The following is a 17,337-nucleotide window of genomic DNA, read 5'->3' on the forward strand; positions in this document are numbered from 1 at the left end:
CAACAAAGAGAGAGAGAGAGAGAGACACACACAGAGAAGGGAATGCTGCTGTTTTCCACCTTTAGAAGCTGCCTGTTCGTCGCAATAAAAAAAACTTGGGAAAAAAGGTTACCTTTTCTGCAACAGTGGCTATGAGCTGAGAATTGATAATTCAGAGATATTTTTCAAGTACATCAATCACTCTGTGCTTCTTACTAATCAGTGAAAGCTTTCACAAAAGACAGCTAAACACCAAGGGGCTGGCTAGGTGAAGTAGAATCACCTCAACATTGGAATTAGGGAGCTGACTTTCTAGTTTTTCTCTACCCCTTGTAGTTGTCTCCCTATTTCTGTGTGTGTACACGTGTGCATGTGTGTTTGTGTAACTCACAAAGCTACAGCTGGCCCTCCGAATTGCCTCGGCCTGGATTAATGAGTAACTTTAGGGTCTAAACAGGCCAAAGGACTGCTGGTCTGTTTAATGGCACCCCCCAGGTTCCATTTGAACTGCAGTGCTCTCTCCCACCTTCAAACCTGCCACTGGCAGAATGTAAAACTAAGCCCTGTTTTCTTGCAGCAAACTTTATTTTTTGTTCAGTGCTAAACGTCTAGTTGTCAGCGGCATCACAAGCCACAGCTCCTAAAGTAGGACTCCCTCAGATGAAAGAGAATACATCAATCTTCAACTTGGACAGTTTTTCACCAAGTAGAGTGGCTGATTTATGCTTAACCCAATCTTCTAGCCAAAGGACACTCCAGGAATGCTGTTGAGAATGACATTTCAGCATTTTGCCCCCTCTCCCACTCCAATGCTCTTTTGCGCTGGATTCAGGCTAACAGTCTTACTCCTAACTCCAAGCATGATTGGTTCAAATCCTGCTCCACGTAACTGAATGTGTACAACTGCAAGTTATTTCTTGACAACTTTACTTTATCAACAATAATCTTTGGCAGAATAGCTTCTATACACCTCTCATAAATATACAGTTATAAAATGATCATCTACCAAGGAGAAAAATGTTTGCATTTGAATCCATTTGACATAAAAGATATGTTGGGCCATTAAAATAAATTAGTTTCATCGCAAGTGCATTCACAGTTCACAGTTACATTTCAAAGATCTCACCTTGCTCAACAAGCTCATCTTCATGTGGTTTCATTGAGACTACGTCTATAATCTCATTACAAATCTTCACCTGCATTCGACTTTCCACTGACTTCAACTGGTCAAAGTCTGTGATAGTGGAAACATACTTTTTGGGAGGATATGAAGCAATGCTTTTGAGTTCATCTACTGTGACATTCTTGATTCCCAAAGCATAGACAATAACACCATGACGTCGCAGGGCCTCGGCTGGAGCTGTGACCTCATCAGTTGATACACCATCAGTAATCACCACAGCAATCTGAGGAATTCCATTCCTTCTCCTACTACCACGACGTTCAATAAAGTAATTGCGCATCATGTAATTAATGGCAGCCCCCGTATTTGTCCTTCCTCTCTTATAAGATGTTCCTTTTATATGGTTAATTATATCGGCCTTTGTTTGATATGTGTCAAGGTAAAATTGTGGTGTTGCAATATCACTATATTGAATCAAACCAACTTGCACCTTGTCTGGACCTACTTCCAGTGTGCTGATAACACGGATCAGAAAATTACGCATCAGTTCAAAGTTTTCTTCCCCAATGCTTCCAGACTCATCCACAAGGTAAACAATATCAGCGACCAAGTTTGACAGACACACTGTAAAGCAAAAACATAACATTACGAGCTTGAAAGATGCAAAGAGGACTCATTCTTCAGAGAGAGACTTTACATGTACTTTAACCTAAAAATTCTGTGATGTCTGCTTGACTAATCCACATCTCATATTTTTGCAACTTATCACCCACGGCTTTGGCTTCTGAGAAAAACTGTCATCGTGGCAGTCTTCAGCACTTCCAAATCACTGATGTTTCTCATCTTCCTTGGAATTGGTGGCCTCTACTAAGCTTTGCTTTGATATGTCATAGGACTAATTCCTACGGAATTATTTTGAGGAATGACCGGAAGACTTGAGTTTTTTTTATTAATTCAGGGAATGCCCATCCCTAATTGCCCATGAGAAGGTGCTGGTGAGCTGCCATCTTGAACAACTGCAGTCGATGTGGGGTAGGAAAACCCTTAATGATGTTAAAGGGAATAGTTGTTTGTAGGTGCCGTTGTGCAAATAAAGTGAGTTGCATTTTCCTGGATTGTATCAAGCTTCTTGATTGTTGGTGGAGTTGCACTCATCCAGAGAAGTGAAGAGTATTCCAGCACACTCCTGACTGCGAAAATTATGGATAGGATTTGGGTGAATCAGGAGGCAGGTTATTCATCACAAGATGCCTACCCTCTGACCTTCTCTTGAAGCCATTTATATGGCTAGTTCTGATCAATGGAAACACACTTGTGGCCTCCTGAGGACACTATCCTGAGGAACTCCTCCAGAGATTCCTGAAACTGACATCAAAGACCTCCAGGAACAATTGTCTTTCTTTCTGCTAGGTACGACCTCATCTAGTGGAGATTTTCCCCCTAGATTCCCACTATCCTTAAGTTTTGCTACGGCTCTTTGATTCCACACAGTCAAATGCTACTTTGATGTCAAGGGCAGTCATTCTCATCTCACCTCTGCTGCTTTGTCAGCTTTGTCCACATTTAGGCCTAGGATTTAAAGAGGTCTGGAGCTGAGTGGTCCTGGCAGAAAGTTAACACCTTAGAGTAGGCTATTGCTAAGCATTCGCTGTTTGATAGCACTGTTAATGACAACTTCCATAACTTTACTGATGATTGAGAATGGGGGCAGAGCATAATTGACTGGGTTGGATCTGTCCTGCTTTTTATAAATAGGACATACTTGAGCGAATTTCCCAATTGCTGTTAAATGATAGGATTGTAGCTGTAGTTAGGTAAAAGTAGCCCGCAGGACTTTTAAAGTAGCAATCTCTGGATTGCCCCAGTTCCAGGTGCATGTGAGTGCATGAATAGGAGGATAAGGCAGATGGATGTGTGATTGAAAAGATAAAGCAAAAGGGAGGGTTTCAGATTCCTGGGTCACTGGTATTGGCTCTGGGGAAAATGGCACTTGTACAGGTTTGATGGGTTGCATCTGAACAGAGCAGGGACTAAGATCCTTGTAGCGTGATTTGTTGGTGCTAATGGGAAAACTTTAATGTAGCTTGGCAGGGGTATAGGAACCAAGAAAGAATATGAGAGAAGAGCCATTACAGTCCTCAGAGACGCAACTTGTACTAGAATAGGCAATAGCATGTTCTTAGGTGAAGTCAGGATAAGGGAAAAAAAAAACAAAATCAGGGTTTCTGTGCATGTCTGTCAATACAAGGAGTACAGTAAATGAGATTGGCAAGTTACAGGTGCAGAATATCATGTGGAATTTTGTTGTGTTGATAAGAGATCTGACTCAAAGAAGGGCAAGTGTGGGTGTTAAATATTCATGGGTACAAGGTTTTCAGATAAAGGAAGGAAGGGAGGAAGGCTGGTTCTATTGGTTAAGGAATGCATTGCAATGATAGAGAAAGAGGATATTTCATAAAGGTCTAAGCACAGAAGTAATTCAGCTAGAATTGCAGAACAAGGGTATAATTAAATTGCTAGATGTAGTCTAGAGACCACCAATAAGTAGCAAAATGCAGAAGAACAAATCTGCAAGCTAATTATAGAGAGACGACAATATTATACCGTAGTTATAATGGGAGGCTTCAATTACCCAAGCATAGGGTGGGACATATGTAATACATGGTGCAGTGAATTATTCAGTTCTTTAATCACATACAGGAGAGCTACCTATAGTAGTATGTGTCCAGTCCAACAAGAAAGGCTGCACTATTGGACCTGGTTCTCAGAAATGAGGTAGGCCAAGTAGATCAAGTTAACAAAGTGTGAGGCTGGATGAACACAGCAGGCCAAGCAGCATCTCAGGAGCACAAAAGCTGACGTTTCGGGCCTAGACCCTTCTTCAGAAAAGCTTTTCTGATGAAAGGTCTAGGCCTGAAACGTCAGCTTTTGTGCTCGTAAGATGCTGCTTGGCCTGCTCTGTTCATCCAGCCCCACACTTCGTTATCTTGGATTCTCCAGCATCTGCAGTTCCCATTACCTCTGATCCCAAGTAGATCAAGTGTTAGTTGAGGAACATTTTAGGAAGCAATGATCATTATATTGTAAGATTCAGGATGATGATGGAGAACTGTCAGAGGGTCAAGAGTCTTTGGAACTCCTTGCCACAGTGCTGTGGGGCAAGAGTCCCTGTGCTTATTTAAGGCTGAGATAGATAGATTTGTGATTAGCAGTGGCATCAAGGTTATGGGAAAATGCAGGAAAGTGGATGAGAGAAATGACAGATAAACCATGATCTTATTGAATGGCACAGCACATCCAAGGTGACAACTGACCCACTCGTGTTCCTATTTCTGATGGTTTTCTGACATGTAACAATCCAAAATGCAAAGATCAGTTCGCACAGAGTGAACTTCAACGAAACAAGAACAGAGCTGGGCTGGAAAAGAGAGGGCAGAAAAAAAACATTATCTTAACAATGGGCTACCTTCAAGCGATTTGGGTATAGGAAAAGTATATTTCTTCAAATGGGAAGGATAATCAAAGATTCATACCTGACTGTATGACAAAAGAAGCAAAAATTAAGATAAAGAAGACAACGAGTGATAAACGTCAGGTTAAAAAGTAAAATTGAGAACTGAGCAGAATATTAAAGGTTTAGAGGGGAGATAAAAAAAACTAAGAGAATCATAGAGCAGCTATGCGAAAAGACTGGCTGCTAAATTAAAGAGATGTTCAAAATACTCAATGGTGACATAAATAGTAAAAGAGGAGCTGACTGGGGATTAAAACAGACACTTACAGTTGGAAGGATGAGGCAGGGCTGAGGTGTTAACTGAATGCTTTGCATCTGCCCTTACCAAAGACAGAGATAATACCCTGGCCATGGTGACATAGGAGGGAACTCACTCACGAGAAGGGTTCAAATTTGATACAGCACAATTGTTGCATAGATTGTTGGCACTTAAAGTGACGAGGCAACATGATCAAAAGAAATGCATCTAAGGGTTTTGAAGGAAGTGAGAGTGGAAGTTGCAGAAGCACTGGTTACAAGTTTATAACTTCCTATGACTCAGAGAAGGGGTAGAGTTTTAGAAATCTGCAGACATTATGGCCTTGCCCGAGACAATTATAATGACAAGCCCAGCCAGATAGTTTAACTTCAGTGATGGAGAAGTTTTGAGAATCAATTATTCAACAGAATTAACAGTTACATGGAAAATGATTGGTTTTTTAGGAAGAGCTAGCTTGGATTTCGAAAGGGGAAATCATGTTTAACTAACTTGCTGGAGTTTTTTGAAACAGCAACAGAAAGGCAACAGGGGGTAACACTGTTAATGTGGTGTACATGGACTTTCAGAAGATCTTGATTCACAACAGACTTGCAAGGCAATTTATTGGTCATGAAATAAGAGGGTCAGTAACAACATGGGGACAAAATTGGCTGAGTGACAGGGAACAGGGAGCAATGATCGATGGGTATTTTTCGGTCTGGAAGACCTTTACAGTGCAGTTCTCGAAGATCAGTATTAGGGCTTGTGGTTTGCTATTCATAATCTGGATCATAGCATGGAGGGGATAATTTCAAAGTTTTCAGACGATACAGAACTTGGAAGAGCTGTAAACTGTGAGGAGATAGACAAGCTGGTAGAATGAGTAGATAGGTGACAGATGGGTTTCAAGCCAGTGATGTGCGAAGCGATTTTTTTTGGTAGGAAGAACATTGCAAGATAATGTAATAAAGGTCGTCAGCTTGGTCCTACCAGAACATAGGGACTGCTCTCTCATTACAGAGTGCTAACTGGTGGAGATTTAACCTAGGGCCACCACACCTTAGGCTAGGGGAGAAGTTGAGATGGAGAGTCCTTTATGGTAATCTCAGACAGTATGTGAACTGATTCCATACTCTGGCACTACATTTCATCATAAACCAAATGTCCAGTCAATTGAGCTAATCAATCCATGGTGGGATTCAAAACTGGGCTCCCATTCCCTGAGCGACATGGTGGATCACTGGTTAGCACTGATATCTCACAGCACCAGGGACCTGAGTTCAATTTCAGCCTCGGGAAACTGTCTGTGTGGAGTTTGCACAATCTCAATGTGTCCGCGTAGGTTTCCTCCCACTCTCGAAGAATGTGCAGGTTAGGTGGATTGATCATAGGATATGCAGGGTTAGAGGGATAGGGTAGGGATGTGGGTCTGGTTGAGACACTCATCAGAGGGCCTGTGTGGTTTTGATGGGTCAAATGGCTTGTTTCCACACTATAGGGATTCTACTTCCTGGGCCCCTGGATTACTAGTCCAAAGACATTAACTCCAGGTCAGTACAGCAGGAACTTTACAATGAATATGACTAAATTACATTGAATAAATTTCAAGTTAAAAAAGAACTCCAAAGTTATCCAAGACACAGTCAGATGCTATGTTAAGCAGATGAAGACTTTTTATAGAATGGTGAATCAGAATGGGCCACAAAATGTACATGTCGATCTGATGAATAAGCCCAATTAATGGTTTACACAGAAGGCAACAGTGAAGGGGGAAATAAACAGAGATGAATGCTTCTATGAATGTTGGTGAATACAAATGAATAAAAAACAACTTGGCACTTGGCCAGATATTAGAGTATCAACCTGATGAACAGCAAGATATCACCCCCAGGTCACCCTACTATTGAGGACTGAATCTGTTCAAAAATCTTGACAGCAACATAGGGACCACCTCAGAGAAAATGGAAGAGCCAGTTAGTGCCTGTTTGTGATAGCTGAGGTATTGCCATTTATGGGAAATAAAATAACAAATTCAAAGCACATAAAATAGGCTCCTGATCTAAGATATATATCAGATGGAATTTTCTAACCTGAGTTATAAATATTCAGTAATTTTTACATGACAGAATAATGAGAGGATTTTTTTAGCTAAGGTTATTGCAATCATAGAATCCCTACAGCATGGAAACAAGTCCTTCGGCTCAACAAGTCTACAGCAACCCTCAGAGCATCCCAGCCAGACCAAACCTATAACCCACCTAATTTACACATCCCTGGACACTATGGACAATTTAGCATGGCAAATCCACCTAACCTGCACATCTTTGGACTGTGGGAGGAAACTGGAGCACCCAAAGGAAAGCCATGCAGACAAGGGGAGAATGTGTAAACTCCACACAATCAGTCACCCAAGGGTGGAATTGAACCTGGGTTCCTGACGCTGTGCCTCTCTATTTCATATCTGACCAATACAGGCAACAGAAAAAGGGGAATTTTTAATATAATCAATCAATCTGAATTTAGATCTGAAAGGACAGTGTATGAATGTACATAATATGCCAATTATTTTCATTTGATGTAATCTGAGGAACAATTTGCCAGGTAGTAAGGCTTGTAGCAAAGGTACTGGCTATTGCTTGAATATTATTCATTATGTTCCAAGCAGAAGATGTTTTCTTCTGCATTTCAGCTCGGTCTGCAGAACTTTTATGAAAATAATACATTGTCTTATTGTGCTGTGTGACCAGTTTGCATGTGATGGGAAATGCATTCAGTGGAAATGTAAGTACAACACTGATAGGCATTGTACGTTGTGAAAGATAAATCATTTTCCAAAGAACATTGGTTTGGATTTTACCTGATGGTTTTTCAATCTTGCTCTTTTGTTTCGTTATATTTTGTATTGTGTGCGATATAACAGGTGCATTGTGCAGAAGACGCTCAAACGGCGAAACCAGAGAAAAAAATGGGTCCGATGAATAATTCATTGCAATTTGTGGCAGGTCCGTCTCTGCTTTCGATACGGCAATGGAGATAACCATTACACCATCCTTGATTAAAATTTTGGAACGATCTTCAACAGCATCTTGCGAAGAAGTGTCAGTAATTATTACAGCGATTTGAGGAACGTTTGCAAGCTTCCTACTTCCAGCTGATGAAACAAAATAATTTGTTTTTAAGTGTTTAATGGCATCTGGTAGAGCCAATGGTGGACCACCTCGAAAGCTGTAACTCTTCATTATGTGATTGAACACGTCCTTCTTACTGACAGAATGCCTCAGTAAAAATTCAGTTTTCACATCTTTTCCAAACTGTGCAAATCCAATTCTGTATTTGTCCAGTCCAATATTCAGCTGTGCAATACTTCCCATAATGAAGTTCTGAATCATTTTAAGCACTTGAATATTTTGAGTATCTTGAGTATCAACCATGAATACCACATCAGCAACAGGACCTGATAATTCAGCAAAAGAAGAAATATTTAAACAACTTTATTTTTTTTAATATCCCATGTATGCAGAGTATTATCTAAATCACATAAAATTATCAGAGTACATTTGTGGCTCAGAGTTGGCGTTTTCAATTCTGAATCATAAATTCAGGCCATTTGCTGCACCTGTCGTTATCCATTACCATCCTGGGATGCTTTCTCTAAAGTCAGTGACTGATGAAATTGCCAACTGGGAAACAGGTCAGTTTTTTATTTTGAGATGAGACTGTAAGCTACTGCAGGGTGGCAGAATGAAGCGTAGGGTTTGGAATGTGCAGAGAATAAACAGAACAAAAAAGGACCCTTGACCCAGTAGGAAGTGCACAGGGAGCTGGGAGGATTGAAGCTGCGGAGGATCCTCGGACAAACAGCGGTGCAACAAGGGGGTGTGGAATAATTGTCTAGTTTGTTCGGCCAATTGTAACATGACGACAACTAGAGTCTACGCTGCTCTTCGAATGAAAAAGGAGATTTATTCTGCATTGAACTCTATGTTGTGCTTGCCTGGGCAGCACTTGGCAAGGCACTGGACAGGGAGCTTTGTATCCAACCCCCGTGTCTGGAAAAGTAAAAAATGTTTGTGTTCCTCAGTCCTGATTTGAACTGGATACTGATGCAGGAGTTGCATGATATCAGATCGAGTCTTACCCCATTAAGATTAAAATAAAGGTTTTCCTTAAGCATTTTCAGATGCTGTAACAAACTTTTATATGAAAACAACTCTGACCTGCAAGATATTAAATAAACTACTACTGACGTTTTCAAATAGTATACTATTTTGGTTTTGTATGGAAAGAAACTGCAATTCAAAAATTTCATTCTAATTCTGCTGATTCATGAGACTGCAGGGTTGTTTTTACTGGAGATTTCAGCATAAAGTCTGGGCCTCCAGTGAAAAATTGTGGAACATTATTGTCACAGGAAACATCCTTTGGAAGGTATTTTAGATGGAGCACCTAAGACATTGCACAGGTCTATAATATAAAACATCAGGCATAGGAATTCCTCCTTGCATCCCTTATATGAATGCAGTAGATTACGTACCCCTTTGGCATCTTGCTGTTTAGGGGACCTCATTATACACAAATGGTTAGTTGTACGACAATGCAAATGTATGCTAAGACATTTGATAGACTGTGAGCTCCTGTGAAATCGTTTTACTTGCCCCAGCATGAAGCCATCCTTTTAGAGGTGTTGAATGTGTAAGCTAATTGTAACTAAAAAGTCAAAGAAAACCAAGCAATTAAAGCAGAATGCTGTCTAGTTTCAGCCCTGAGCCGATCATCAGTTAGTCCTAACATAGCAATTGAAAACCCTGAACGTGCAGTAGCACAGCTTCCTGAAGGAACCAGTGGGATTCACTGGCCTGTTTGGTAGCTAATATATGGACTGGACACTGAATCCTCAGGACATCCAGGTCACCTTGGAAAAAGGAATAGGGTAGACGCGGATCTCTGGAACTATTCTATTGAAGAGTGGATTCTATGTCTCTTTCCACATTTGCTACCTTACCTGCTAAGCATTAGCAGCATTTCCTGATGTATCTCAAATTTTAAGCGTATGCCATATTTTGCTTTTGGATGAGAATTTTCAGGCCATTTTGGGGCACCTCTTGAAACATATCAGGGGCTTTAGCACAGAACCAAGAGGGAGAAAATGTTATAATAAATTGTTTCCAAATTGTATTTTATTTCCTTTCATGGTAACAAGAGGAAATGTTAATTTAGTTAATGGATATCATTAAAGTACTACACTACAGTTAATTGTAATTGAGAAAACCATGCCAAGTCTACTAACCTTCCGCAGGTGGAGTGCACAGATGACGAACTATTCTCCTTTTAATTGTGGCTAATTCATCAAAGTTTTCAATATAAATTTTTCTCTCTGGTGCACCACTGATTTGAATCAGCTCATTGTCATTTGCTTCTCCAATACCAACTGCGAAAACATTGATATTTTCCTTCCTCAAATTGTTGGCTGGGGAAGCCACAAAGTCTTGGGACAGTCCATCGGTAATAACAAGGAGGTACTGAGGAACCCCTTCCAGCTTTCGACTTCCGGCTGATGTTTGAAAGAAATGCATCACAAACTCAAGTGCTTCCCCTGTCATGGTTCCACCAAAGAGTTGGGTGATATTATCAATTAGGTCAAAAATTTCAGATTGAACACTTGTCTCATTCAGGTGAAAAATAGTGGTTTGTTTTGAGCTGTACTGGGCAATGCCAAACTGGACATTTGTCTGACCAACAGTAAACATCCTCACCACATATTTTAAGAAATCTTTCATGCGGCTGAAGTCACTTGGGGAAATACTCGACGATCCATCAATTAGAAACACAATGTCTGCTTCGTGAACATCACAAACTAGAAAACAAAAAAAACACAAATCTTGTCAGGACACAGAATATTACTGGGGTTTGCAATCTCCACTGAGTGAGAGATTTTTCCATTTTTGTCTCCGATATTTGATTTGTTCCAATTTGATTTATTGTCACGTGTACTGAATACAGTGAAAAACTTGGTTTGTGAGCAGTACCGACAGACCAAAGGAAGCAAGAACATACAGATCATAGGGTGAGAAACAAAAAATGTGGATGGAGTAAGGCATACAGGTTACACTGCACAGGACGTGTGTTCGGCAAGATCAACGTTAACAAGATCGGCAATTTTCAAGTTAGAGAGTCCATTCATCAGTCTAATAATGGCAGGGAAGAAACTATAGTCTAATGACTTGTAATTAATAATAATTCTTGTTGTGTACAGAGAACTGGTCTCTGCTTTCTACCAACAGGTGTTGCAGCTGTTATGTCTCTGGTTTTGCCCCAGAATCTTCAGGGTCATGTCCCTCTCCAGGACCTGATGCCCACAGAAAGGGCGACTACATGCCAAACCACAAATCCCTCCTTTAGACCTGGGGCAGATAGTAAAACTGGGCAAGTTTCCTATCCAGCCAGAACTGTGGAGCAATTACACAGCCCCATATTGAAAGACAGTACACCATGCAAGTGTCCTTTTTCATTTTGAAGGACTAGCTCACCTCATTGACATAGAGCTGTTAGATTTCCAAAATTACTCACCGGGCTTTGAGTCATGACAGAATTTCTGGGATACTGTGTTTATTGATCGTTCCAAGTCTTCAAAATCTTGTTCATAGAAAGAGTTTTCTGGAGATCCAGAAATCTGAAGGAGTTCAGCTTGATTTGCATTAGCTACACCGACGGTGTATATATTAATGCCTTTATCTCTGATGACATCCACTACAGAATTTAAATCATCCCTATCAGTCGACTCCCCATCAGTAATGACCAGAAGAAACTGTGGCACTCCAAACAGCTTTCGACCACCTTCCAATGGATCTAAAAGCCCACTGGCAAAATCAAGGGCCTTTGCTGTAAAGGTAGTTCCACCCACGGGATTCATTTCATAAATTGCTTTACTGATGTCTGCTTTATTTGTGAATTGATCAAGGTGGAAGACAGTTTGAGGGTTAGTGCCATACAGCACAGCTCCAAGCTTAACCTTGTCTACAGCAACATTAGAATTGTTCACCATTCCTACCATGAAATGTTTCATGCTGTTAAACTGAGCATCCGATACGCTCACTGATCCATCAATTACGAAAACAATATCTGCGATTTGTGCCTTCCAGCAATCTGTGAGAGTAAGACGATGAAAAGTAAAGTAAAACACACATTTAAACAAATGAGTTATGACGACTCCATCTTAGAATCTCCTTTGTTCTGCAAACACTTGTTTTGAAATTAAATCACATTAATTTCTTCATAAGTGGGTCATTATACAAAAGTGGATGATAATCCCTCTTTCATTAAGTAAGCTTCAAACAAATAAAATGATGACTAAATTTCAAATAAAGGGAGATCTGGGGCTGGATTCTTTCCAACAAAGAGTAACAGATGATTGGAAATGTCTCCACTAAATTTCTGTGAAGTCTGAGTCATTTGGAGCTTTCAAAGCTGAGATTGATAGGATTTCATGAACTGAAACAACATTGGGAAAATGGAGTGGAAGTACAAATATTATCAGCAATGATCTGATGAACTGAAGGGCTTAATCCTTTCCCTGTTCAGCAACTTACAATTGGAAATCATTTAGCTGTGCTTACATTCTGTACAAGATTTACAATTCGCACGTGCATATGCGTGTGTGTTTGTGTGTGTGTGTGTGTGTGTGTGTGTGTGTGTGTATGTGTGCGTGTGTGTGTCTGATTACTGAGAGAGTTAATTCAAACAAACTGTAGTGAATGGAACCTTATTGACTAGGAGATCCTCAATTGGGGTTGTTAACCTGGGCCAATTAGGAAAACACCAGCCAGCTAAACGTAAACAGGGGATTTACAGTCTCCTCAGTTCAGGGCACTAACTCTGAGCTGGCTGACCACGGCTAGTGTACTGTGCACAAGTAAATAAAGGGTGACTTGGTGATGGGATACCAGCCTCCGTGCAGTTATTTTACAAACTACATAATTTGCCAAATATAAATCAATTTAAGAAAACCAAAGGACAAGAGTGTTCATGAACTGTGACCGTACCTGAATACCTAGAGTTAGTAGAATAACATTTAGTCTGTGTGGGTTGATTTATGAGAATACATTAGATGGGTTGGGCTTATTTCTGCTGTAGTACAAAAGATTGAAGAGTGACTTGGTTAAAGGGTATGAGATGCCGAATGGTCTTGATAAGGTGGACGCTGAAAGAATGCCTTCTTTAAGGGTGCAACCAGAGCTAGTTGATACGGTTTAAAATTAGAGATGCTCTTTCCTGACAGCGATGAGAAATTTTTTCTCTCAGACAGTGGTGTGATATTGAAACTCACTGTCTAAGAGGTAAGTGGAGGCAGAGCGATTGAACATTTTTAAGGCAGAGGTAGACACAGGAAGATAGGCAAGAATATCTAAACTTACAGAGGAATGCAGAGCTTGAAACACAAGCAGATGAGTAATGACCTTGTTGAATAGCAGTGCACGCTAGAGGATCTGAATGGGTTCCTGTCTGCTTCTCTTTTGCATGTTCGCCTGTGCTGGCCATAATTGTTTGTAACTCATATTGTTACTGAAAGATAAAATATAGACTTTTCGCACTTCAACCACTGGTGCAGAGGAGATTTCAAGGTCTATGCTTTATCAAAAGCAGCTATAAAGTACAGTCGTCGTATATACCAGCTGCAAGATAGACAGGGAGGGAAAAGAGCTGGAGGAACTGTGTTACTAATTACGGAGAGCATCACAGTTGTACAAAGGGAGATCTCCTTGGAAGGCTTATCCAGCAAGGCCATATTGTAGAGCTCAGGAACAGGGCTGGTGCAATTACTTTGAGGGGAATGTACTACAGACCTCCCAATGTCTAGTAGCAGATAGGGGAACAGACACATGGACAGATTATGGGAAAAGAAAATTCTGTAAGTTTGAAGTTACATGTAACAAGGATAAGAACGGTCCTCAGGTGAAAGTACTAAACTGGGGGAAGGCTAACTGCTATAAAATCAGGCAGGAACTAGGGAAATTAGATTGGGGGTGGCTGTTTGACGGTACATTCACATCTGGCATGTGGGAATCTATTAAAGGCCAGTTGACTAGAGTTCAGGACCAGCATGTTCCGGGGAAATTGAAGGATAAAGATGGAAAGATTCGGGAACCTTGGATGACAAGAGAAGTTGTGAACTTAGTCAAAAAGGAAGCATGAATAAGGCTTAGGAAACTGAAGACTGACAGAGCCCTGGAAAAATATAAAGAAAGTAGGAAAGAAATAAACAAGGAGTCAGGAGGGCTAAAAAGGGCCATGAAATAACTTAGCAACCAGGATTGAGGAAATTTTTTTTTCTTTATTCATTCACAGGATGAGGGCGTCGCTGGTCAGGCAGCATTCATTGCCCATTGCTAATTGCTCAGGGGGCAGATAAGAGTCAACCACATTGCTGTAGGTCTGGAATCACATGTAGGCTAGGTAAGGATTGCAGTCGCCTTCCCTAAAGTTCATTAGTGAACCAGATGGGTTTTTCTTGGCAATCAACAACGGATTCACAGTCATCATTAGATTGTTAATTCCAGATATTTATTAAACGCAAATTCCACCATTGCCATGGCAGGATTCGAACCCAGGTCCCAGAACATTATCTGGGTTTCTGGATTAACAGTCCAGCGATAATAGTGACAATTGCGTCCCCATGATTAGATTAATCCCAAGGTATTTTATACATACATAAGGAGCAACACAGTAGCTAACAAAAGGGGAGGTCCATTCAAGGACAAAAGAGGGAATTTTTGTGCGGAGCCGGGGGAAATGGGTCGTGTCCTCAATGGATACTTTATACTGGTATTCATATGGAGAAGGACATGGTGCGTGATGAGTCCAGAGAGGGTTACATTGATATTGTGGGGCATGTCGACATTAAAAAGAGGTGTTGGGTATGTTTAAATGCATTAGGTTAGATCAGTCCCCAGGACCTGATGAGATCCATCCCAGACTACTAAGGAGGTGAGGGAGGAAATTGCTGTGGCCTTGTACAAAATCTTTATACCCCCTCTAGTCACGATAGACATCCCAGAGGTCTAGAGAATAGCTAACATTGTTCCTGTGTTTCAGAAGGGCAACGTGTATAATGTGGGAAATTACATGCTGGAGAGCATTGCATCGAAATTAGGGAAATTATTGGAGAAGGTTCTTGGGGACTGGATTTACTCACATTCAGAAAAATATGGATTTGTAGTGTCTTTGTGTGGGGAAGATTATGCTTCACAAACTTGGTTGAGCTTTTTGAAGCTGTTAATAAGGTCCCTCATGGCAGGCTGATACAAAAGGTGAAGTCACATGGAATCCACAGTGAGCTGGTAAGATGGATACGGAACTGATTTGGGCATAGAAGACAGACAGTAGAAGTGGAAGGGTGTTTTTCTGACTGCAGATCTGAGATTAGGGGTGTTCTGCAGGGCTCAAAGCGGGGACCCCTGTTGTTTGTAATTTATATAAATGTTTGGGATGAAAATGTAAGGGGTCTGATGAGTATGACTTCAGATGACACGATGGTTGGGAGGGCTGTAGATAGAGAAGAGGGTTGCCAGAGGATACAGCAGGATATAGTTAAGCTGGAGACTTGGGTAGAGAAATGGCAGGTGGAATTTAATCTGGACAAACGAGAGTTGATGCATTTCGGAAGATCCAATGCAGAAGGCAAGTATATGTTAAACGGCAGAACACTTAGAAGCATTAACAAACAAAGGGATCTAGGTTTAAACGTCCACAGCTCCCTGAAAGTGGCAACACAAGTGGATAAGGTGGTCAAGAAGGCAGATAGCATACCTGCCTTCATTGGGCAGGGCATAGAGTATAAAAATTAGCCAGTCACGTTGCAGCTGTGTAGAACTTTAGTAAGGTCCCATTTGGAATGTTATGTATACTTCTGGTTGCCACATTATCAAAAGGATGTGGAGGCTTTGGAGTGGGTGCAGAATAGGTTGACCAGGGTTTTGCCTGGTTTGGAGGGAATTAGTTGAGGAAAGATCCGACAAACTTGATTTTTTCACTTGAACGTTTGAGTGGCGGCCTGATAAAGGTTTACAACATTATGAGAAGAATGGATAGAATAGATAGTTTGAGTGTTTTGTTTTCTCTCATGTAGAAGTTTCAGTTAGCGGGGGCCTTAGATTTAACTTGAAAAAAGGGTCATTTTAAAGGAGTTGTGAGAGGCGAGTTTTTTTTTACACAGAGTGCAGTAAGTGGAGTTGGAGCAGTTGGTAGAAACAGAATAGCAAAGTTGAAGAGGCATAGAACATAGAACATAGAACAGTACAGCACAGAACAGGCCCTTCAGCGCACAATGTTGTGCCGACCATTGATCCTCATGTATGCACCCTCAAATTTCTGTGACCATATACATGTCCAGCAGTCTCTTAAATGACCGCAATGACCTTGCTTCCACAACTGCTGCTGGCAATGCATTCCATGCTCTCATAACTCTCTGCGTAAAGAACCTGCCTCTGACATCCCCTCGATACTTTCCACCAACCAGCTTAAAACTATGACCCCTCGTGCTAGCCATTTCTGCCCTGGGAAATAGTCTCTGGCTATCAACTCTATCTATGCCTCTCATTATCTTGTATACCTCAATTAGGTCCCCTCTCCTCCTCCTTTTCTCCAATGAAAAGAGACCGAGCTCAGTCAACCTCTCTTCATAAGATAAGCCCTCCAGTCCAGGCAGCATCCTGGTAAACCTCCTCTGAACCCTCTCCAAAGCATCCACATCTTTCCTATAATAGGGCGCCCAGAACTGGACGCAGTATTCCAAGTGCGGTCTAACCAAAGTTTTATAGAGCTGCAACAAGATCACACGACTCTTAAACTCAATCCCCCTGTTAATGAAAGCCAAAACACCATATGCTTTCTTAACAACCCTGTCCACTTGGGTGGCCATTTTAAGGGATCTATGTATCTGCACACCAAGATCCCTCTGTTCCTCCACGCTGCCAAGAATCCTATCCTTAATCCTGTACTCAGCTTTCAAATTCGACCTTCCAAAATGCATCACCTCGCATTTATCCAGGTTGAACTCCATCTGCCACCTCTCAGCCCATCTCTGCATCCTGTCAATGTCCCGCTGCAGCCTACAACAGCCCTCTACACTGTCAACGACACCTCCGACCTTTGTGTCGTCTGCAAACTTGCTGACCCACCCTTCAATTCCCTCGTCCAAGTCATTAATAAAAATTACAAACAGTAGAGGCCCAAGGACAGAGCCCTGTGGAACTCCACTCACCACTGACTTCCAGGCAGAATATTTTCCTTCATGTTGACAGATACCTGAATAGGCAGGGAACAGAGTGATATGGACTGCATAGAGATAAAAGGCTTTTGAGCTAGAAAGGCATGATGTGTCAGCAAAAGCTTGGTGGGCTGAAGGGCCTTTTCATGTGCTGTACTTTTCTTGCTCTTTGCTATGTCTACTCCTGGTTCAAAGCCTACCCACAGCGAAAGGCTAATGAA

The 17,337-nt window shown here is 41.3% G+C and overlaps 1 protein-coding gene across 1 annotated transcript in view; it reads right to left on the reverse strand.

Moving 5' to 3' along the window:
• The window catches only part of LOC125448763 (collagen alpha-6(VI) chain-like), a 169,036-nt gene that overhangs the window by 99,027 nt on the left and 52,672 nt on the right, over positions 1–17,337 (reverse strand). The window contains exons 7-10 of the mRNA XM_059652815.1: positions 11,422–11,997; positions 10,142–10,708; positions 7,712–8,308; positions 1,106–1,726 (exon numbers count right to left, since the gene is read on the reverse strand). Coding sequence (XP_059508798.1) covers positions 1,106–1,726; positions 7,712–8,308; positions 10,142–10,708; positions 11,422–11,997 — 2,361 coding nt within the window. The remainder of the gene's footprint in view (positions 1–1,105; positions 1,727–7,711; positions 8,309–10,141; positions 10,709–11,421; positions 11,998–17,337) is intronic.

The sequence above is a fragment of the Stegostoma tigrinum genome, chromosome 2 (assembly GCF_030684315.1).
Source record: "Stegostoma tigrinum isolate sSteTig4 chromosome 2, sSteTig4.hap1, whole genome shotgun sequence".
Taxonomy (NCBI): Eukaryota; Metazoa; Chordata; class Chondrichthyes; order Orectolobiformes; family Stegostomatidae; genus Stegostoma; species Stegostoma tigrinum.